This window comes from Lates calcarifer, linkage group LG17 (genome assembly GCF_001640805.2).
Source record: "Lates calcarifer isolate ASB-BC8 linkage group LG17, TLL_Latcal_v3, whole genome shotgun sequence".
In the NCBI taxonomy this organism is placed as follows: Eukaryota; Metazoa; Chordata; class Actinopteri; family Centropomidae; genus Lates; species Lates calcarifer.
Genome location: NC_066849.1, coordinates 26,703,531 through 26,727,696, shown reverse-complemented (window position 1 = coordinate 26,727,696; position 24,166 = coordinate 26,703,531). Strand labels below are relative to the sequence as shown.

Sequence of the window (24,166 nt, the reverse complement as noted above, 5' to 3'; positions counted from 1 at the left end):
AGAGGTCAGTGACCCCTGTAGAGCAGCCAGTTTGATGATTATCAGGTAGCACACAGAGGAAACACTGAGACTGAAGCAGAAAGGAAACCTACCTTAAAACCAGGACCTGAAGAGGCTAAAGAGAACTGCAGAGGTCGTATTAAACCTCTGTCACATGGACAGGCACGTCATTCTTTCATATGTTATCACTGCATCCTTCAACAACTAATCTCCAGATATCTCTCTGACAGACAGACGTCCCTCAGCCTGGACACACAGAGAGTCCACTGGAGCCAAGAGACGAGGTATTTCTCTTGTTCCTTATTATTGCACATCATGTTGTCAGCAGCAGCTCATGTCAGGCCGCAGATACACTTTAAACCACTCACCTCCAGTGTTTTCATGCTTTCACATGAGGATATCTGACGTCACTCGTTCATATAAAACAGTCTGTAAAACAGTTTGCACGATAACGTCAAAAGTATCAACCGAGACAAAAATATTTCCAAGAGGAGAAGACGTTTTAGAGATACAGTGACATGGAAGCTGCTCGTGTAGGGGCCCCTGACGGCCCTGGTGGCCCCTGACGGCCCCTGGTGGCCCCAGGCAGCTGCTTAGTTTGCAGAAACTGATTCCAGTCACATTTAACTGTGAAATGATGGTTTGATGCTGCAGAGACGATGCAGACTGTGCTCCTGTCCACAGATCTGTGGACAGACTGACTGGCAGGGTTAGGGCTGATTTAACTGGTGGGAGACCACAGGACAGTCAGAGTGGGTTTATCAACACACAGCCAGTGATAACAACACTGTGTGTGTGTGTGTGTGTGTGTGTGTGTGTGTGTGCAGACTCCCTCTCTCCTCACACACTCACACACTCGTTGTGAGGTTTTCCAGCCAAGGGAACAAAAACAGGCCAGAGCAGGGTGTTGATGGTGCTGATGGTGATGTTTCTGCTGGGGGGGGGGCAGCTCGCGGTGGGGGCCTGTGAAACGTCAGACACAGCATAAAGGCATTGCCACGTAATTACGGGGCTCCTATTAAGAGTGTGTGAGAGTGTGTGTCCGCCCTCTCAGGGGCCGCAGTTTCATTTAGAGAGAGAGAGAGAGAGAGAGAGAGAGAGAGAGAGAGAGACTGAGACTGTAGCCTGGAGGCGCGGCGCTAACGTCCTGCCTCCTCGCGCCTAGCTGCCGCTGAGCAAGCTTTGCGCACACACGGAGCTTTGCGCATCTGGTCGTCATCAGCAGCAGCAGCTCTTCCTGCTCAGATGTGACTCAACCAGAGTGGGAAGAGAGCTCTCCTTCTCCTTCTCCTTCTCCTCCTCCTCCTCCTCCTCCGTCTTCTTCTTCTTCTTCTTCTTCTCCTCCGGGGACGTCTCTGACAAAGCTGTTTGAAAGTCGCAGGAGAGAGAAAAAGCCGTTTCTCGAGCTTCGCCGCTGACGCGCTCCGCTAAATGGATTGGCTGTAGGGGTTTGTCCGGGAAAAGAAGGCGAGGAGAAAACTCTGCTGAAGTTTGTTTGAGCCCTCCGCGGCTGCTCTGGATTTCAACAGATCCACTTTCTGCTCGGAAGACCCGGGTCTCTCTGCGGCTGCTTCCTGGACTCGCTGCCTGTGCGTCCTGCATGCACGGATCTACTTGGCCCGCTTGGTATTCTTTTTTCTCCTCTTCTTACCGCTCCGTTTTTTCCGCTGTTCCCCACTTGCGTCATGACTTCTAGCTATGCACATGTAATGGACAGGCAAGCCACGATATCAAACCGCCTGGAGAGTCCGATCACGTCTAACCTGGACAACCTGCAAGCCAAAAAGAACTTCTCGGTCAGCCACCTGTTGGATCTGGAAGAGGCCGGGGAAATGGTCGGCACCCAGGCGGACGAGAGCGTCGGGGAGGCGGGGAGGAGTATGCTGGAGTCCCCGGGGCTGACCAGCGGGAGCGACACGACCCAGCAGGAGAGTAAGTGAAAAGCAGATCGGCCAGAGTCTGAACACAGACCGGGACTGAGCAGAGGAGCTCACACACGGCGCCTCATCATGTGACTCAAATATTAAAAAGCCTCCGAACGCGGTCTGTGGAAAAACAGTAAATTTCACACTAACCCGTCACTGTACTGACACACACACACACACAGGCTGAAAACTAACTGCATTTGTTTTCATTATGTTCTGGCGCGTGTCCGCGTGCTGAGCGCATGAATGGAGCGGTGCAGAAAGCAGCGCGCATGGAAGGAATCCTTCAGTGAGTCTTGGCAGTGCCTCATCCCCGACGGCCCCCCCCTCAAAACGGCCATTAATTTACCATTAACACTTTGATGTCAGTGAGGTATGGTGATGTTGGTGGACATGGTCAGTGAAGCAGGCCTGCGAGTCAAACTCCGGGGCAGTAAATCTCCTCACGGCCTGAACCAGGCCGCATTTTAAACTGAGCCTTTAAATCTTTTTAATGTGAGAGAAAAAAATCAGCTAATTTATTTTGAAAACACTCAGAGTGAGTCACATGACGAGTGTGCCACGTGCACGAGAGTGTGCTCGTTAACATCTGCGGTCATTTGTCACTAAACTAAGATAAAGGCCACTTTTTCAGCCGCCGTAGTTTCCTCCGTGTGTGCGCAAAAATGAGGCCAGCGCAGGCCGAGTTCGGTGAGCGGAGAGCGGGCTCCTGCTCCCTGAGCGGCCGCAGGTTTATCGAGTTAAATTGCGGCGCTTCGGGCCTGGAAGGCGACTCCAGCTCCGACCAGCCTCCGTGAAGGCGCAGAAACCCGCCGCTCGCTGTCTCCGGCGCTCCGTTGAGAGAGTAAATAAACGCTCCCTCCTTCCTCCTCTTCTACTCAAAGGGCCATTTGCAGAGCTTGACAGAAACGTTCTGGGCTTTAACGAGTGTTATTGTTATTTTTTAAAAAAGGCTAAAAAATCAGTGAGAAATATGCAGGAGGAAGTGGCCGGGTCACGTCGTTAATTCACGGTTATTTTCGGCCTGTCAAACACTCTCAGAATATCGGAGCCTAATCATTTGTCATAATTACCGCGCGTGTCCTCGCGCCAGCAGTTAAGGAATCAAATATCAGCTGTGAACGGATCTCACTTTAAAGATTCAGTGTCAGGAAACAAACGTTGGTTCGATGAGCAGAAACATTTGTGCTGTTTTCGGGCTTTTACGGTGTCATGTTAAGGAAACGGCTCATCACAGGCTCGTGCTCAGATTTATGTTGGCTCCTAATTACGCAATCAGCATTTAATTTTGTACGATTTATTGACAGAGACGTGAAGGCACCAGCTGCTCTGAACATTTTCTAAATCTGCTCCGCGTCATTCCCACAGCGCTCACCGTGAAGGAGCGAAGATGAAATGACCTCTGACACCAGGACTCATTAACGTTCACTGATTGCTGCTAATCAGATCAGTGTAATCACACGTGTTGGCCACGCACTGCAGGACGGTGATGATGGTGATGGCGGGAACGGCGTTGATTTGCTGATTGAAACATCACCCTGCGGCTGTAATTAAAAGCTCCGAGGCCAAACCGTCCGGAGGCGTTCAGCTCCGTCTTTACCGGAAAAACCAAATCCGGATTTTGTTCAGATATTTTTATCCACGTGGAATAATTGACAGGAAAATGGCGCCAGCATCCAGAGATGATATTCTTCTATTTTTTATTTTTAACCAGCCATGAAAACAAATTCTTATTATTCTAGTATTTTTTTCACAGTGCTAAAAATCCAGATAATAAAATCCCAAAAATACAAAACAAACAAACATATATATATTTATTTATCCTGCGGTCATGTGATCATTTGTTCTGTTAAAGTGCCGTTTTAAACGGTGTGATGAAGAAGTGTCTCAGCCTCCTCCTCCAAACAAACGCTCAGTTTGTCGCCGCGCTTTTCTCCGGTTTGAACGTCACTAACGGGCGGACTAATGAAGTGCGTCATGATTTTCATTTTAACCTCCAGCCTGTAAACGGCTGTTTTTCAGGCGGGGTGGGGGGGTTAGCCATGTGCGGCTGCCATCAGCGTTTACTGCGGCCGACTCCTCAACAGCCCCTCACTCCATTCTGCTGCCCCCTCCTCGGTTTAACCAGAGAGAGTCCGAGTCTCAGTCCGAGTCTCAGTGCGAGTCTGAGATTTCTAACAAACTCGGAGTGAGAGGAGAGTCGTGCTCTAAGGCGGCCTCACTAACCTCACTAACCTCACTAAGCAGTGGAATATATTCAGTAACAGCAGGTCTTTCTGGAAAGCGGCCTCAGCTCGTGTTGAATGCCACAGAGACCAGGTTTTAGGTTCTGGTTCTTTGCTTCAGTATTTTCCACTTCTCCCTGAAAACATTTGATTTCTATATTCCAGGTAAACTCAGTGTGTTTGGTTCAACACTGAGCAGACTGCCTGTCCACCTCTGACTTTACTCATTTACATTTCCCCTAAAAACGTCTCATGAAGACAGAGTATTGTGTATTCCACCGGGTTCCAGCTCCCCCTCAGAGAGGCTGGGAGATAAATCTGAGAGGTCACCACACCAGGAACTGGATTGTGAAACAGCAGAAGAAAAATACAAATCTGCTGCTTTTAATTTTTTTTTCTTTCAGCCTGAACATGTTTATTGATTTAAAAAAAAAAAAAGAGTTAATATCCAAAACAAAGAGAAAAAGAAACGCTCATAAACACAAAAGAGGAGAAAAAAGAAAAAAGGTTCTTTTTTCTTGTGAAATCCTGGACCTTTATTTTTTCAGGCTTCTACAGAGTCTGAGGAGAAAAACAGCGTGGTTTGAAGTTTGATTTGAATTCAGGGTCAAAGGCCAAAAAGATTGTGAGGCAGCGTTTGTAAACTCCTCCACAGTGTGTGGGTTTTACAGCTGATACACCTGGAACCTGAACGCATCAGCAAATTTAAAGTAAACTAAAATCAATGATAAAAAAAACTTGAAAGTAAAATTTCTAAAATAAAACTTTTATTTTTAAACAGTGAGACAGATGATTTCTCTCAGGGTAACTGAGCAGGGAGAGGTGGATACACTCAGGTCCTGTGGTTTCCAACCCGTGGCTCTGGACTCTCAGATAGGTCCTGAGACGAACCTGAGGGGTCGCAGGGTGATTCAATTCATAGAAGAATGAGAAACATTTCCTCTTTCACACCAGGTATTTTCTCTAATATCTGCTTTCTTTCTGGTGAAGTGCTGAAAACACCAGGCCTGTAAAAACTCAACTAAAACTATTTAAACATAAACTAATGTTCAGGCTCGTGAGTAAAGTGAGGAGCCTTCATTTTAAAGCTCTGTTTACTCTCAGCTGTCTCCTGATTAGAAAACATGGGGACAACAAAACAAACAAACAGCCACGAGACACTGCAGCATCTTCCCCACCACAGTCAGAGTGTGTGACGCTGGACGAGGTGTGTGTGTGTGTGTGTGTGTGTGTGTGTGTGTGGAGAGGCTGTAAAGATAAAAATACATTAACAGCTTAAAACGTGTGCTTCAGGTCTCTGGCTTTGTCCCGGCGGCAGGATGAACTCGTTTGAGTCGGGGGTCTAAGACGCTGACCAGGTATCTCATGTGTCACCTGTTTGAGTCTGACCTGGGATCTTTGTCGGAGTCTCTGATGAACCTTAAACATTCTCCAAAACCTGATTTCAAATCAGTATCAGCAGTAAAATGTTGTTTGTGTGAAAAGCTGAAGGACTCTGTGAAGAATCTTTGTCTTCGAGCTTTCAGATCACAGCCTCCTCCTCAGGACTCGCTGATGAAGACCATGAGTGATGACTGAAAGCTCGGGAAAAACTTAAAAATAAAAATATCGATACGGCAATGACAGAAAATATTAACTTACTTCAGTTTCAACATATTACTGATATTTAGATGTTTAACTCTGATATTACTGAAAATGTTTGTGTGTAAACAAAAACAAACACACACAGATGTGTGTTGATGCCACAACAAAATAATAATAATAAATAATAAAAATACATATTTATTTTGAAAACATTTAATGTCCTAAATATTAATATTTCAAAATTTTAATATTAGAAGTTTTTAGCGCCGTTCACCAATTTAATTAAATACAAAAGCAAAAATATTTCAGGCAGGAGAAAATGAGACGATGAGAATAAACTGCTGTGTGTTCACAGTGTCATCAGATTTTAACCAAACAAAAAACATATTTATGAGACGCTGAGGGTAAAATCAGAATCTGCTAAAGTAACAGCTGCAGCTGTAACTGTGGTCGAGTAAGAAGTAAAAATACTGAACTGACTGAAGCAGAATTACCACAGAGCATGTAAATGTACTGAGTAACCTCTGCCCTCTGTGTGTGTGTGTAGCTACAGATTGTGGAGATTGTATAAGTGTGTGTGTGTGTGTGTAATTAGTCAGGAACACGGATGAGCACTTTCTGTTTTTTCCCTGTGAAAGTGTTATTTTGTGGTCTTGTTGCAGCCGCGAGGCAGCAGCACTGACTCCAGCCTGCAGTCACACTGAGCAGCAGCACATGGAGCAGGGAGGTGTTTGACACCACAGCTCCTTCACTGGATTATACACTCAACTCTGCCAAGGAGGTTTTGTTTGTTTGCTTGTTCAGTTGTGCGTTTGTCTGTTTGTTTGTTCGTCAGGCTGCGGGCCAACGAGCAAGTGATTTGCTTTTGGTGCAAATCCATGATCTTTTTTAAAAAGGATTTTTTTAAAGGGTCAGTTCACCCCAGCTACAAAATGATATGTTTTAAACTCGGTGCTCTCCATACGGATCATTTTGGTTTCTGCCAACACAAAGGAGATGAATGGGATTCGGTTTGTGCGTTCAAAAATCATATTTAAAAAATGTTTCTTCTCCGTCACACAGGGTGGAGTATTTCATTACTGTAATACCACGTTTCATCTCATGCTCATATGCTCTTTGAGTGTGGGTGAACAGTCTCTCTGAGAAGTATCACACTGGGTTTTTGGAGTGTGTTCACCTTTAATCACGCAGGTTAGAGACAGAGAGGGGAGGACGACAGCTAACGTCTCCGGCGTTATAGTGACATTGAACACGTCTTAGCTGCTCGGCCACTGCGACGCCTTCATATACTCAGTGGTGGGGAAAGTATTCAGATCCTTGAGTTGAGCAGAGATGGTTTTATCTGGTCTCACGTATCAAATGTTACTCACATGTCAGTAGCAGCTGTGGGTCAGGTGGGGGAGGAGGTCAGACGTTAATTAATTACAGGTTTCTGCCTGTTCCAGTCTCTGTTCCTGCATGAGAAATAATGAAGATGATCTGTGCAAAAGCATCTGTCAAATTAATGTCACATAATACTAATACTGAAGAGCTGCCTTCAGTCAGAGCAGAGTCTTTAGACTAATAGTTTAAAATCTGACAATTAAGAATATTTTTGAAAATGTTTTTTTTTTTTTTTTGCATATTTTTAAATTGTGAGACAATAACAACGAGAAATCAAAAATCAGAAACTTGATTATGATCTGTTGTTGATTGGATGAAACCAGTGTTGCATATTTAATTACTGCTTTAATTTCTGATTGAAGCGTTAAAACTTGATGTGCTCTGACACGGTGCTGTGAACCTCTTATTTGTTTTTTAGTGTCTGTGGATGAGGACTAAGCACCTGTGTGAGACCTGTGCTCCCTCCCCGCCTTATAAAGGTTACACTGTTACATCTCCTTCTTCTCCTCCCTGCAGATGAACAGATGAACACGGAGGAGAAGAAGAAGAGGAAGCAGCGCAGGAACAGGACCACCTTCAACAGCAGCCAGCTCCAGGCTCTGGAGAGAGTGTTTGAGAGGACACACTACCCCGACGCCTTCGTCAGGGAGGACCTCGCCCGCCGGGTCAACCTCACCGAGGCCAGAGTCCAGGTACGACACAGCCGACTGTCCTGGGTGCAACGAGAAACAAAAATCAGTTCCGCCCCTGTGTGAGAGTCATTCTAATGAAGCTGTAAACACAGTCAGAGACTTTTATTTTGACACTTCCTCCTCTCTTACAAAATAAGCCTCAGTTTGAAGGTTTCCCTTCATTTATCAGAATCTCAGCAGGAGCAGGCCTCTGGGTGTTTTACTGAACCTCCTTTTACTGCAGGGACACAAAAATAAACACACACACACAAAAAACGTAAAAATCTAAAATGGTTCTTGAGTATTTGACACCATGAGGTTCTGTTTGCATAATCAACAGAGGGCGGCAGACAGACTGATCCAGGACAGAGGGTTTATGAGAAACTGGAGGACATGCAGTCACACAAACAGACAAACAGCAGGACGCCCCGTTTCTCCACACCCCCACGTCATCTGTTAGCTCTTACGCTAACACATTTAGTTAATAATCCTACTTAGTGGCTAGCTGTTATCAGGAGCTATTAGCATGTTTAGATTGTGTATTAAACAGTTTCAAAGGGGCTGATAAGAACTTGTCAGCACATTACAGACACCTTCTATCATACTTACATGATCTCCTAAATAATCACTGATAGTTTAGAGTCTGTGAGCAGTTTGTAAAGTCCCCAGAGAGCTGGGTCTGATCAGAAAAGTGGGTGTAATGATGTCTAATTTCCTCAGCGGTTTACAGATCAGTGATAAACTGCAAGTGTGCAGCACATGACGCTGCGGCAGAACAGGAGCTGGATATGACGACGTCGCAGTGTCACACATCCAGACGTAAACAGCACGATGTGGGCTTTACATTTTTAATGCAGGCAGAACATTTCTTAGTGAAACTGGCAGCTGCAGCAGCTGCACTGCAACGTTCTGCATTTACATACACTTTAAACATAAACCACAAAAATAAAGAGAGGCAGACAGACACAGCCTGAACGCTGCCTGAGCTTTGATCCATAAACAATTCGAGTGATTTTTTTTTTCTGAATGTAAAAATGCCCCATGGGTGTCTGACACATACGACACATTGTCTGCTGCAAATCAAGATCGAAATGTACTGATTTTCATTTTTGAAAACAGCTGCTGAGTGTATCTTTAGTTTTAGAGGCAGAGCAGGCTGCATCGGGCTCCAGCAGCGAGCTGTGGGTGAGTTGATTGAAGCCTGACAGACAAAACCCAGGACACGAGGCCAGCAGTGCTCAGTGCTGCTCAGAAACAACTGAACAATACGAGTGGTGTGTGTGTGACACAAGGAATAATAGCGTCCATCCAGTTAAATGTGAACGTATAATGCCTTTTTCAGTATATTTTCCTGCCCTCTCTTTAATCAGCGCAGTGAAAGTATTTGCTCTGTGGGCAGAGTGAGAGGGGAAAGAGGAAATAGTGATGTTGGAGGGAGAGAGGCAGCACATCTGTGATTAATGTGTAGCAGAGAGCGATGCAGAAACCCTTTGATAAAAGAGACTTTGGGCCCATTCCTGAGGCTGTGCGTCAGCGGACAGCGAGCCCCTGTGAGCGCTCACAGCTTCTAATAATGGATTTGATTTCACAGTGAGGAACAACATTAGCAGCCACCCCCCACCCCCACCCCCCCGAGAGGAAGAGGGGAGGATGTTCTTAAATGGAGATGGGGGGGGGGGGGGGGGTGATGGGGGGGTAGAGAATCATCCAGAAGAAACTCCTGCTTTGTTTGGTTTGTTTTTAAATGATTTTTACGGCCTCTGCTCCTTCATTCAACAAAGTACAGAGAGAGTGTGTGGAGCTTCAGCCACCAATATTAATGTGTGTGTGTGTGTGTGTGGTGTGGTGTGGGGGGGGTCATATGTTCTCGACACAGGATGTGAACCTCGGCTCTTCATGATCCTGTGTTCTAATACTCTTCGTGTGTCCAGGATCAGTTCAGACCCTGTCGTCCCAGCTTTGACCAAACACGTTTGTCTTCTCTGGGACTCTGACTTTACTGAGGTGACTTCACTGTGCCTGTGATGAGACCTGCTGTTCTCTCCTCTGTTCCAGGTTTGGTTTCAGAACAGGAGGGCTAAGTTCCGCAGGAACGAGCGCGCCATGCTGGCCAGCAAAAACGCCTCGCTCCTCAAATCCTACTCAGGAGATGTGACGGCGGTGGAGCAGCCGATCGTACCGCGCCCTGCACCGCGCCCGAATGACTACCTGTCCTGGGGCAGCGCTGCCCCCTACAGGTAGAGTCCACTCTCACCTGCCGTCACCCAACAACCCGACTCAGACATTTCATTAACACACAGCACTGCACTGAAATACCTCTCCACTGATAACACTGCAGATCAAGAACCAACAGGTGATGATAAAGTCACTGTGATGAAGCTTAGAGCTGATCAGTAAAACCCTCAGGTTCTCATCCTCTTTCTTTGGTTGGAAAAAGACAGGAGGGATGAAAGAGTTGAAGAAGAAACAGCAAAGATAAAAAAAGAGGAAAGAAGAAAATAAGTAAGGAAGGAGGTGAAGTATGAGAGGAAGGAAGAAGGGAGTAAAGAAAGAAAGAAGGACAGAAGAGGAAAGGAGACAAATAAAGATGATCAGCGACAGTAAAGGAGTTTATCTCATGTCAGAAAATACTATGTATACTATGTATACATAGTATATATATATACTACAGTACTATAGTACTGCAGTAGTTCAGACAGTACTTGAGTACTGACTTTACTTCCTGTTCTTTTCTGCTGCACAACATCAAATCTCACAAGTGTCTCCAGTTAAAAAAGCACCAGCTGATACCACAATAACCACATGTTAACACCAGCATAACATCACACACACACACACACACACACACACACACACTCTGACCCTGGCACCGTTCTCTGTTATTGTTTCATTTCCTCTCCTTCTTCTACCTGCACATACTCCTCATAGCTCCTCTGACCGTCCTCATCTCTTCTGATCCACCTGGACTCAGACTGACTCAGAGCTGCAGGTCAGCACACACACCATCTGATGTATATCACTCCACCCACTCCACCTTTATGAGCACAGACAGGACAGTGAGGGCAGAGCTCTGCTGAGAGCCTGATATATCTCAGTCCTCTGGGCCGTAGAGCTCTATTGTTTCCAAAACTATAAAAAACACTGGATGACATGTTCCTTCATCAACACACACACTGTAGTTTATTTTGACTCTCTCACACACACACACACCGTCCCTCTGACCCGAATACTCACTAGAGCACCGAATGTGGATTAATCCGCCGCTGAAAATAGTCCCCAACAAACGCACTGTTTCCTCCTGTTTGTTAGAAATGACAGTCAGCAGCTGTTTAAGGAAATGACTGAGCTCTCTAAAAACATGAAGCTCTACATTTGAGATTGGTTTTTAAAGATGTTCAGTAGGAACCAGTGGCTGTGAGAGACGGACTGACACACTGCTGGGTGAGATTTTTCTGTTTAACCAGCTCAGGTACAGGTGCAGTCAGTGCATTTAAAATCAGGTGATCTGGAGTTTGTTCAATCAGAGAGGAGGAAAATATTCAGAGGAACTTTTTAAATCCAGATTTGTCCCTGAGACAGTGTTAAAGTGTAAACAGGCTGCAGTGGAGGTCTCCTCTGTTCAGTTTGTCCAGGATCCCACCGTCCGACTCGTCCTCTGTCTCTCAGCTGATCGGACTCTGGCGTCTCTGTAAACAGACTGTCTGAGCTCAGGTTCTGCTTCTTCACCAGGACGCTGTCACTGTGCAGATTCAGGTTTTACTGTTTAGAAAGAAATAAACTGGTCAACTGTAAAAATCTCCAAATGACACAGTGACTTTCAGACATGAAGCTAATTTAAACATCAGACTTTTCTGAACATAGAAAAGTTATTTTGATAAAAAATAAAAAGGTGTGTTTAGCAGATACAAAGTAATTACATATTAAAATAAAAAACAAGTGACTCTTATTATTACACACGAGTAAAAACTGACAAGCAGAACTTTTCTTGTAAAGAAGGATTTTTTCTGCTGCAGTGTTTTAGCCTTTGAACTTAAACAGCAGCAAAACCTAGATGTTAAATTTAACATTTAGTCTCCAGTCGAGTAAATACAAGTTTACTGTCTTATGCTCTGTAGTGTAATAACTCATCATTAAAATATAAAAACACAGACATCATGGCTGATGTAGTAAAGTCACATTTTCTCTGGTTGGATTCACTGTGAAGTCTGAGCGCAGCGTTCGAGAGCTGCAGTAGATTTAAGATAGAAGATCACTTCTGTGTGAACTGCACGTTTGTTCTAATGATGAGGAGTTTTTCACAGTTATTAGATAATGAACATTTTATCCCTAAATGATAAAAACGTATGTCCAATTGTTAGAAATGCAAAAGACTGAAGCTGCATGTGTCAGGGTGGTGAACACTGTGACTTTTCCTTCTGTGTCTCTGCACGCTGCTGTCGGCTTCCTCCCTCTCCTCCCTGCAGACATTTTCCTCGGCTGCGTACACATCAGTCCTTTCCTGCACACATCCAACTCCAGACTAATTGTGTTGAATCAAAACACCCTTTTCCTCGCCCTCTTTCCCATCGCTCCCCTCTGTCAGCGTGACCGGGGCGTGGACAGATTTTGTGACCCTCCTGACGAGGTGATAATGTGAAAACAAACCGTATTAAATCCACCGTTGACCCCTGTGACCCCTCTCTGCTACACTACACCAGATAATGAACGCTACACAGAGAGACAGCGCTCTACTGGGCAACATTTTTTGTGACTCTGGTTACATTGGTCATGATTTACAGTAATCCTCCGTTATGAAACTCAGTATAAAATGTCAAACCCTGCGGCCGCGGCTCAAACTCACTGAGAGCTTTTTGGCCTGGACGCAGAGCAGCGAGGGAAATCTTTTGTGAAGCAGGAATTATGCTATGTGCTGCTAACACTTCACTGTATATTATCCTAAAGCTGGTATCCGATGCCGGAGGGGGGGCCAGTGCGAGTACCACAGAAAATGCTGCCCTCAGAGAACAAGTACGCCTTCACTTTACTACATCTAGTTCTTTTCTTATTGTCTTTAAAGGAGCATACCGCTGTTTTTGCACATTTTACTGTTCACTGTTTGTTTAGCTTGATTTCTTTTTAGAGTTTTAAAGGTGTTTTCTGATTCTATTCCTGAACCCTTTGTGTTATTTGTGCACTTTTACTTAAATACTGTAGGTTTTTTTTGTGAACTTTAAAGGACCTCAGCAGTGTTTTTGCAGCGTTAAATGAATTTCTTTTCCTGCAGCTGATAATGATGCTTCAAATACGCTGGAGAAACAGAAGCAATCAGTGAGCTTCACCTCTGCTTTCATCCACACTCACAGCTGAATTATCACACGATGATAACGATGAGGAAAGTTTTAAAGTTTTAAAAAGTATCTTCAGAAAAAGTTGAAACACCAGCACATGGTGATGATGTGATGATAGAAGAGAACGTCAGGCAGTGGGCACGTCCTGAGAGAGAGAGAGAGAGAGCTAAAGCTCTGGAGCAGAAACTAAAAAACACTTTCAAACATTTGGTCCAGTGATGGACAGACAGGAGGACGACAGGATCAAAGATGACAAAAAGTAAATGAATAAATCCTGCGCACAGCTTTTTTTTTCTTTGCTAAAAAGCCCAAAAGACTCGTCCACCTTAAAATAAAAAATAAAAAAACACTTAAGTGCTGAAACAAGAGAAAAAAGCAAAGGAGACAAATTGAGGACAAATTTGGACAAAAAAGCAGTGACAATGTAAAAATTCCTAATCCACCAAAAACAGAACACGTCTGTGAGATTGTGTATTTATACGGTGCATCACTGAGTTAGGATTTAACAGTCTGATAAAAAACAGACAGACACTGACTAACTGCTCTGCAGTAGCAGACAATCAATTTCTTGGCCTTCACTTTAGTCTTTACTCGTTTATTGACAGATTTAATGTTGGTTAAAAAAACGATTGATTTCATCCAAGAAACTAAAAGTACGTTAACAACAGACGCGTTTTTCCAAACTGTTTGCCAGCAGTTATCAGACTGAATATCTACGTTCCAAACAGAGTCAGATACAACAGGCTTATAATTAACTTTAAACACCTGTAATGTACAGAAGTCATAAACCTCTGTTAATGTACAGTCAAGTTAAAATGTGCAAAAACACTGCTTAAGTTCCTGTGGGGATCTTTGCTCAGATTTAGTTTGAACTCTTCAGTGATACCTTTTGTGTTGCTTCACATATTTCCACAGCTGCAGCTCACGCTGAGCTTTAGCTCGCTGTCAGCCTCAGGTGATGTAACCTTTTCGCCTCTTTTCTCCTCCTCTTGTCTCTCAGCGCCATGGCCACCTACCCGCCCACCTGCTCCAACACCAACACGTCCCAGGGAATGAACATGGCCAACAGCATCGCCAACCTGCGGCTCAAAGCCAAGGAATACAGCTTGAACCAGGTGCCCACGGTCAACTGAGAGGAGGGGAGGCTGGGGGCTCGCACAGGAGGGGGAGGGGAGGGGACCCTCTCTGCCGCTGGACCCCCGCAGTCGGACACCGTCTCTGGGATGAGCATCATCTCACGTAACCTGGATCGTGACGTCTCCTCTCCTTTCTGGAGCAGCCTCCATGGCGTACTACTACACTTATATGCAAAATGAAGGACACCGAGTGGTGTCAGGATCTCCCCCCAAGTCGCCTTATTTTTCCCTCCTGAGCATCACTGAACTCTCTGTACAAAAAGACATCTAGATTGGATGTTGTAGCTGAATATCCGCATAGTTTTACATTTGTGATTGTGACTGAAATGGAGGGCAAGTTTCTCAAAGATCTTTTTCCTTTTTTAATCAGAGATCTTGTTCTCGACGGAGACTCATGTACGGACTACGTGGAATTCCCTTTGTTCCCTTTGGCTGGTGTTGGATAAAGTTACACACCAAAACTGGGATCATCAGCTCTTTTTTTCCTTTTTAAAATCAACAACAAACCGACAAGGACTTCCTCTGACATTTATACAATTTTTTTTAAAAGATAGTTTTTGTTTTTTCACATTTCTTTCCATGTTATACCACTGACAAGCAAACATGTTCGACGCATTTTGATTTTCATGTAATAGTCCAGTATAAAGGAGAGGCTAATGTATTTCTGAATCCAAAACCAGTAGATTCTCCTTATTTCCTATGATATCCTTTATCTGTAACAGAATAAAAACTTGTATATTAATAAAAATGCATTTCAAGCAATGCAGTGGCACAGTGTCCAATTCACCAGATCTTAGAAAAAAAGGGGGAAAATTTGACTTTTTCCAAGTTTCAGAGCACTGTTCCAGTTTTTCAACTGTGTCCTCGAACAAACTCTGACTGAATCTTTATGGTTGGAAGATTTGTGACTTATAACAAAATATACGATTTCTTCAATGCAGTCAGGCTTAAACTCTGCTTCAAAAACTATAAGAAATAAGTATGTTTATAGTTGAGACCATTTGGAAAGCAAAATGATCTTGGACCTCGTGCACGCCCCATAAAAGAGAGATTTACAACTCGAGAACAGATTCTCCTTCAGAGAAACCTCAAGCTGTTCCTGCTTTGTGTGTTTTCTTTTTTCCTGATTACCGCAACCTGAAATTTCCATCTTAAAAACAGGATATTTATGAGCAGGGAAATCCTCTCCTTAATATGGAGGGCCCCTGGGCCTCATTTAACTCCGCGGCTGTCATACAAGGTGTTTCTTCTCCTTGGCCCCTCATAACCTTCGCCGTCAACAAACACATGTCGACAGTTGTCCTCGTACGGCGCACAAGGGCCGTAAAAGTGGGCTCGAATGAAAGTGCAGCTGATGTGGCAGAGATTCCTGAGGAAACGTTCCTCACAGAGGTTTATCGATCGCAGCTCACAGATACCCACGAGGAGTGTTTCCCTGATTGCCTCTTTGTCACACACCAGACTCCCTTCAAAAAGTGTAAAGTTTAATTTTGCTCTGGAAATGGCAAACATGATAAACATTGTTAAACTTTGTCTATAACATATTCTCAATTTTACTGTTGTCTGCTAAATTCAGCATCAGTTTTTTAACTGCAGGAGATTCTTTATCGTTTGTATATTCGGAGCTGTTTTCTATTGTCTCTTTTCTGTTGTTGTTAAACTCCATCATCTCTTATTTAGTTTTATTTAAAGTACTTTTACTTTAGACGCTGGTACTTTACTGGAGTACAACATTTAGTTACTTAGATTTGAAACTGAACATTATGCAACAAGCAGAGAAAATATCTGTTGCTCGGTAAAAATCTTTGAGAGCTGTTGGAAACAGCGACAGTGTCGCTTGCTGTGAGAGCGTTTCTGAGTTTTAGAAAGGGAGTGAAATGGGAGAATTTTTTGGCTTGTAATCCTTCATCTGTTTGAAAGCAGGAAAAGCACCATGAAAGCATGAACATTTGTGGAGCTTTTCATCCTTTCATTATCTCCAGTCTGGACGGTTTTGCTGTTATGAATTTGTTTATTTTGATTTTCAGACTCGTACTTGTAAGGGAGTGTTTTTTGAATTACCCTATCGCCATTTTTCATTAAGTGAAGGATTTAAGAGCTTCTTCAGCCTGTTGAAGTTTCTCAGCGAGGGTTAGCTCTGATAACAAGGTGCTTCACTGATGTGACTCGTATGCCACATTAAAAATACTTCTCTTTTCTTTTCAGACGTGTTCTTTTCTGCTGTTGGTTGTTTTGCTGATCACTGATCCCTGACTGTGGTATGTCCAGTGTCAGACCCTGTCCCCCTTCTCCCCTGCCAGGCGCCCGGTCTCACCTTTCACGGCCAGGGCCTGGGCTGACCTGAAGTGATTCCAGATGTGGAGATCTTTTTGACCCCCCCACCCCCCACCCTTTACCCTCCTCCTCCTCCTCCTCCTCCACCTCCTCCTCCCCCCATTTTCGCCCCCAGGCCCTGGCCAGCCACTCCATCAGGGCTGACAGCGTCCCCTCGGACAGCGTCTCTCCTCGCCTGAGCACATGACATACAAGGCAGCTCCCCCACCACCGCTCCTCCTCCTCCCCTCGCCCTCACCCACCCACCCCCATCCTCAGCAGCACATCTGGAGCTCATTACAGAGGAGACAGTAAGAGCGAGGGAGGGGCGGGGAGTCTGTGTGCAGAGTGTGTGTGTGCAAGAGAGCGGGAAAGAGAGCGTTTCTTAACCCTTCTCTCTTAAAACATCCACCTTTTTTCCCTCTTTTATCCCTTTTCTCTTCCTTTTTTTTTCTTTCTTAACCCCCCCCCTCTCCTTTGCTTTCTGCCCCCCCCCTCTGCCTGCAGTGATCTTTGTCCCGCTGTCAGTGCCACATGATCACAAATACTTTATTAATGAGTGGTTTTGGAAAAGAGCTCGGCTGAAAAAAAAGAGAAAATCTCCGAGCAGTCTGAGTGAAATACTGCACAGCTGTTAACAGTGTGTGGTTTGGGTGAACAACCAAAAGAATGTCCCGAGATGTGGAGTTTCCACGCAAAGTCAAGTTGACTGAGAGGTTGCACTGTTTGTGTGATTAAGTCACTATTATTACACACTTTTCATAAACACAGATGCAGGCTCGAATACACCCTCTGTTGGATTGTAAAGGAAACATAATTAACTTCAATCTGCCATCTCAAGGTTAACGTTGATGACCATATGTACTGTACTCCCATCGCCAACAAGTGGGTGTTTTTTCTTCTTCAGGAACTGAGACAATCTGGCTGCTTTTACCCCATAAAAAAAGACGGTTGCTTTTTCTGATTAACATGGACTATTTTTAAAAGTATACATGTGATTTTCACAACAGTTTAATGGCCTCAGCAGTCATTAAACTGTTTTAGAATCTGGAGACCATGTAAACTTTAGGATTATCACAGTTTGGATCTTATTGTTGTAGTAACGCGGCTGCAGAGATGACCGACAGGGCGAGACAGCCGCCCAGAATCTCTCAGAGTTGCACTCGTATTGGGTGTTCTGCAGCACTTTTCATCCAGTGCCAGCCTCCAGCGCTAATGCAGAAATAATGCTGACGTGATCTCATGGGATTGCATTTAAATAGCACGTACTTTCAAGGACGTTTTGCGTGTAATGTGTACACATTTTCAACTGTTTTGCTAAGGGTTCGTGGCGAGGTTAATCATCATCTGTGTGGTGACGCCAGCTGAAGCAGCATGTGCTTTATGTTTCTGTGTCACACACATCGTATCCAACGGTGCCGCGGTGATTGGCCAGGTGTGTGCAGGTGTGAAAGTGGGCGGGGTTTGCCTGCTTCAGGAGAAACTGTTGGACACTCAGAACAGGTAGACGCACTTTTATTTGTTTGGAGAAGTTGGAGATGAGAGGAGTTTGTGTCCTGTCGCAGAGGAGTAACAGTGTGTGTTGGTTGGTGCACCACTTTGTTGTTGTGTTTCATTTACTGTGAAATGTGTTGTAACCTTTCAGGTTTTTATGATCTTTGATTCCTCTGACGTTTCATTTAGCACAGTCATCAAATCTAAAGTTTGATTTGTCCACACACGACCTCTGCCCTGTCCCTCCCCAACAGATTCTTTTTCTGCCACTACCATGACCTTTCCTGTGATCTCCAGGGATTGCATTAAATAGCACATTTTCATAAACATTTCATGTGTCATGTCTATATATTTTAAGCTTTTCACGTGAGAGGATGCATCTGCACAATCTGTCCTAACTAAAACATCAACCGTCTGAATGACACGAGGTTACAGGTGGACACAGCCCACCAGTTTGAACAGATCATCTAAACTTTATTTGGAAGTAAAAATGAAAATGCCTCTTTCTGGTATTTTGTTTGGTATTTAAATGAAAAGTTGCCTGAAAGATTAGATTTTTTTGAGTTGACTTCAAATGACAGGATGTCGAACCTAAATGTCACATGCTGTATTTTCCCATGCTGCATGTCACACAGTGACAAAGATAGTTTTTGTCTCGTCCTGGAAGTAACTTAATTATGGTGTGATAAATGCTTCTGGCTCGACTTAAATGGCTGTTGTGAGCGTTCTGGTCCTGGATGAATTAGGATTTTAATTCTCTCGGCCCCGCTGAGGTCCAGCAGGGCAACAACCAAAACAACAATTATGGTGAGTGACATGACGCGAGCTCCCAGACATCATCGCTATATAATCATCGCCAGAGTTCATATTCCCTCATGGTACATGGACTATTTTAAGTATTTGGAGGAGTTTGTCCATCTCTTACAGGAAGTTCGGCCTCTCGCAGCAGAACACGTGTATGACCTGGGAAATATGTAAGAAGTCTCAAGAGCACAGACGTTTCTGACCGCAGGGAATATTACATTATCCACCCGACGGGCCTCGTGGTGCCGCTGGGTTTTGAACTCTCTCTGCCTTTAAAACTGTCTCTGTCATGACCCACACAAAGCAGCAACGAGCTTTAAAAGACTGTCAGAGTATAAGCAGAGTCAAATACCCACTGTCCTACCTACCTCAGCTGGTGCTGAGTGTGTGATCATACACTCTCCAAACCTCTGGCTCCTTCAGTTCACTGAGAAGACATGAAGTGAGGGTCAGAGCTGCAGATCCATCCTCTCTAACAGCTCCTACATTTAAACAGGAAGCACTTTGTTTAAAAAAAGAAGCTCAACCAGAATCAGTTTAATAATCAGATTATGGTTCCTCAGGGACAAACTATGACTTTTACTCAGCCTGGATTTTCTCTGTGTCTGTGTGTCACCTTTACAGAGACTCTTACTCCCTCTGCTGGACACTGACTGTCCACGCAGGACCGGCTGCTGACCAGCAGAGAGAGGAAAGTGTCAAAACACTGATTCAAATACTCCTGAAATAATCCAACCAAGTGCTCGTAACAACAAAAATCCATCTCCTTAATCCATTCCTGTCTGTGCGTGTGTCCTAAAAAATAAATGATGAAACTGTCTCTAAATCAGCCTGTTTCAAGATGAATCAGTCTCCCTGCTGTGATGTACCTGACAAGTTGATCTGAAGTGAAGCTAAGACTAAAACTGAAGCATTTTTTCTTATTTCAGAGGAGGAGCCAAACTTGTAAAAGTTGCACCAGAAAACCTAAAATCACTTCAGTCAGAAATGTAAAGAGGTTGGATATGCAGCTGGTGGCAGCAGTAAGAGTCTGAGTTCAGTTTATTAAACTCTTAAGTGTCCATCAAACCACAAACCGAACATAAATAAATGATGGATTATGATGCAAACATTACACACCACGTCAGTTTTCTCAGCTAATCTCGCTGCTGGAGTTCCTGCATGTGCTCCCTCTGTGATAAATGATGCTCACGTGTCTTTATCTCTGTCCTGTTTCTCGTCTCACAGCCCACGTCCCACTGCTGCTGCTGACTGAGGCAGAGACGAGGAAACCCGCTCAGTCATCTGTAGTGGACTTTTCTCTAACGGGCTCCATACCGACCAGTTGGAGCTGATTATCTGGGGAAACATGACACTGGGGTTTGGATCGAATCGGCCGAATGTGGGCACACGTTACAGGTCTGAGCATGCATGTGGACGTCTGAACGCGGGATACAGAAGTGTGTGTGTGTGTGTGAGGGAGAGAGTGAGAGTATAAGAGAGGGATACAGTCTATGCGTGTGCCTTTTGATCAGTGCCTAAACTTGAGGCTATGAGGAATGTTTCTCTTTCTCCTTTGAAGGCAGTTTGAGTTTTCTGTAATAGTTTTGGTTCAGCTGAGGCTTGTGTGTGTGTGTGTGTGTGTGTGTGTGTTCAGCTCGGTATAAATGGGGGCGAGCTCTGAAATGAATATCATTGTCACATCTCGTGCCAGAGCAAATTCCCCGTCCAAAACGAGCAATTTGGAGCCGACGCCTGCCGTGGAAAATCTGCCTTCAATTTTCCCCCACTGGTGGCTGTGCGTGCACTCACCCCTCCAACTCTTTTTCTCTCATTCACACACACACACAAGCAAACCAAAAGCTGAGGTCTCTCTCTCTCTAACACACACACACTCTCTCACACACACACTAACTTGCAGATCTAGTTGGCCTGCAGCAAGTGGACCCCACAGTTTATTTTTTTCTCAATTATCCATTTAGTGTAAGTGGCAGGAGCCTGATGTGCTCCACGCCGAGAGGAAATGTTTGTATTGTCCTTATTTAACAATGGAGTTTAAACTAATACCTGATTAGAGCGAGTGAGTCACCGGAGAGAAATCGATTTTTGACACAGCTGGCTCTGACACTGCTCTGTTTCTTTGTTTTTCTAGTTCCAGTAATCGCCTCCCACCATCACAACTTCTACAGACACACACAGACTGTTTTCACTTTCATTAGCTATCACAGTGCTTTCCCAGAGATACAACTTCTGAATCTGTTCTCATAAATTCTGAGCAATGAGCCTTGGCTTGGTTCTCTGTACAAACTGGATCAAGAGCCAGAGTTTGGAATATATTTAGTGAGCACATATGTGTGTGGACATGTTCAGTGTTAGAGACTCATGTGGAGGAATTAATGGAGGTCTGTGATTAACATACAAAAAGAAACTTTCCTCTCACGAGTTTTCATCAGAGACATTTTTGTTGTCACTTGAAGCTGCAGCCAGGATTTTAAAGACACTGAGGTTATAAGTCAAAGTCATCCTTTTTATTTATTATTTTAACCGTTTGTCGTCATATTTCTTTTCCAAACACCAGGGTCTGAATGTGGTTTCTAAGCCTTCGCTGCACCTGGGCTGTTGCTGGTCAAGTTTCCATCTAAACAAAGCAAAAGAAACTGAACAAATTACCAGAAAATTAGCAGAAGAATGTGCAAATGAATGTGAATTTCCAGCCACTGAAGGCCAATTCTCCACTCTGTGCCATAAAGCATTAAAGAAGAAGAGGACATAACAACACGATGTCTTTAAAATGTTCCAGCTAAACCACAGATCACGAAATGTTGTTGTTTCTACAATCTGACATTTGTTTGTTTCATGTAACAATGTGAAGGAGGTTACAGTTTCCTGATCACTGCACACTCATCTGATGTTCTCATCTCTTCATATGCAACATGATTTATTTGCCTGTTTCAGTTTCAGCTTGCTGCTGTAAAAAGAAAATGTTCTTTTTACAGATACACCAACTTTCCCATCTCAGCTGAGCATGAAACCTTTTTTTTTGAAATACTTTGAATAAAGAACCCCAGCATTTCTCTTCCACATTTTTACTGCATAAATCTAAAATATTCAACATAGAAAAATTCTACATTTTATATGTGAGCAAAACAGGATGTCCCTTAATCAAAACAGTGAGGTGACATGTTTGTTTGGGCTCGGACGACGTGCTTTGAGTTTGAATCTCTAACATTTCATGTTGGTTCTGACTGACTGAACTTGATTTATCTGTTCCTTCATCAGTTTCATTACAAACTCCTCCTAGGTGATAAATCACTTATTCCAGAAAATGACAAAGGCCATCACCTCAGTGTCGTCAGTGGCAGTCACACCCAGTTCTTGTTGAACCGACTATCTGGATCTCTACAGTGGATGGTTCGTGTGATCCAGCCTCTGTCCATGCTCTGCTGCACGAGCACAGGAAAGCACAGATGATTTGAGTCCACACAGAGCATGATAAACTAAACCAAGCTTCAAGTTCAGCCAAGCAGCCATAATAAGCTCTGACACAGCACTTTCCAAATTTCGTCTGTTCTGATCTGCTGTAATTACAAGTCTGACTTTCCACGACAGAGACCAGCTTGGCAGAGCAGAGAGTGAAATCTGATTTGAAACAATGCCACGATAATTCATCTCGACCAGCGACATTATCATTAAACATCATCCAGATCTGCTGGTTGGACGGCCCGCTCCTCAGCTCTGCAGTTTTCATCCGGAGGAATTCTGTTTTTCTTTCTCTTTTGACTCATCATCAGTCTGAATGGGCCTCATGAAATCTTGCTGACGCCTCACTTCCCCTGAGGAACGGTTCTTCTTCATCTTTATTTTCCCCTCTCCGCTCATTATGCGTGTTGTTGGACTATTGTACTGTGGAGGATCTTTCCCTTCTAAGCAAGGCAGGCAGGCTGCCACGCAAACACATTAAATCTACAGAGACGGCAGGAATGATGGGAGTGGGAGAAAATGAGGTGGGGACAGAAGGGAGAGAGAAAAGGAGAGAAAAACACAGCGGTTCAACAAAACATAACTCTGACCCACTGCACAGACCTGCAGTTTATTTTAAAAATAAGTCTTCTTACTTCATATCTATTACTGTAACTCCAGTCCGTGTTTTTCTTACCAAAACCACTGATTTTTGCATCATAGCCTGCAGGAGGCGGTGGCTCGGTTTCTCCATCAGAGCAACTGATCTCTGTTTCATCGACAAAAAATAAAAAATCACCACCAAGGCTTTCTTAGTTTCCAAGAATCCTGAGCAGAACCTGCTCAAGAACCAGAGCTAATTTGGTGGAAAAGATTTGTCTTGCTACTTCTGTAGTTCTTTGGAGGAATCGGAGGAATTACAAAACATCCTGACAGTTCTTCCTTCTCACATCGATGGCTTTTTCACAGTGACGCCTGCCCTGTCTCTCTTTATAAGGTCTCTCCTCAAGGGCCCTGTTGTTCACCGTCCCTCCACCAGATGCCCTCTGAGTTCCCTGCCCTCTGTCAGTCACCATGACCCTGCTCCTGCTCCGGTGATTCTCTGATTGGACCACATCTGTCCCTAATTGCCTCATTAAGCCTCAGAGCACATCAGCTGCTGACCGATCCTCTGCGCCTGCTGCAGAGGAAGACTGCAGCCACACAGGTGACTCTTTAAAACTCACGCACATTTGAAGAGAACTTTGAACATGTTGTCGTCGTCAGACCTTCACCAGCATCACACTCATCAAGAACCAGCACGCCAAGATCTCTCAGCTGTGAGTAACTGGATTTAACTTTAATTTAACTTTAGCTTGATGTTAGACGGGTAAATGAACAGTATTTATGGTTGAAAATTAAGGATTAAACAGTGGGAAATATCATCACATATTTGGGATCCCCAGTAGAGCTGAAGTTTGTGGAACAGCTGTGTAACATGTGTTTGTAATGATGGACCCACCTGTGTGTCGGCAGGATTGAGGTTCTGATAGATATCAGTGCCAGGCCGGGACAGGCCGTGTGTGTGTGTGTGTGTGTGTGTGTGTGTGTCCTACGGCGATGAAGTTTTTGATCACTACATCAGCTCTGAGCGCAGGAATGAGCTAATATTAACAGTCAGCTGAAACGTCCTGACTCCAGCCGGCACGTCACGCACAGTCATGACACATTCAAACAAACACAGCAGGAAACTGAGGAGAGGGCGAGTGTTTTCTACAAATTCATAAATGTAACATCACTCATCAACACGTCTACACACCCAGACACCACACACACTCAATTCATGCAGGGACACGCAAATTTATGAGGGGCTGGACTCACTCAGAC

The 24,166-nt window shown here is 44.3% G+C and overlaps 1 protein-coding gene across 4 annotated transcripts; it reads left to right on the top strand.

Annotated features, from left to right (window-relative positions):
- Positions 1 to 1,215: 1,215 nt before the first annotated feature.
- prrx1b (paired related homeobox 1b) lies at positions 1,216 to 15,013 on the top strand. 4 transcript variants are annotated; one of them, XM_018676763.2, is made up of 5 exons: positions 1,216 to 1,932; positions 7,634 to 7,809; positions 9,844 to 10,025; positions 12,730 to 12,795; positions 14,116 to 15,013. In XM_018676763.2, exons 1-5 carry the CDS (start codon positions 1,686 to 1,688, stop codon positions 14,246 to 14,248), a joined length of 804 nt encoding a protein of 267 aa, XP_018532279.1. In that variant the 5' UTR covers positions 1,216 to 1,685; the 3' UTR covers positions 14,249 to 15,013. The 4 variants fall into 4 exon arrangements, with proteins under 4 accessions (XP_018532279.1, XP_018532311.1, XP_018532321.1 ...); XM_018676795.2 differs by lacking the exon at positions 12,730 to 12,795 and adding an exon at positions 10,717 to 10,777 and having other exon boundaries at positions 1,217 to 1,932; positions 14,116 to 14,250; XM_018676805.2 differs by lacking the exon at positions 14,116 to 15,013 and adding an exon at positions 10,717 to 10,777 and having other exon boundaries at positions 1,217 to 1,932; positions 12,730 to 12,791.
- The last annotated feature ends 9,153 nt before the right edge of the window (positions 15,014 to 24,166 follow it).

Bases quoted from the DNA above. Each gene is read 5' to 3' on its own strand.
- prrx1b (XM_018676763.2), top strand. From the start codon at position 1,686: ATGACTTCTAGCTATGCACATGTAATGGACAGGCAAGCCACGATATCA. The intron at 10,026-12,729 runs GTAGAGTCCACT...ATTATCCTAAAG, and splicing joins GGCAGCGCTGCCCCCTACAG to CTGGTATCCGATGCCGGAGG. The intron at 12,796-14,115 runs GTACGCCTTCAC...CTTGTCTCTCAG, and splicing joins ATGCTGCCCTCAGAGAACAA to CGCCATGGCCACCTACCCGC.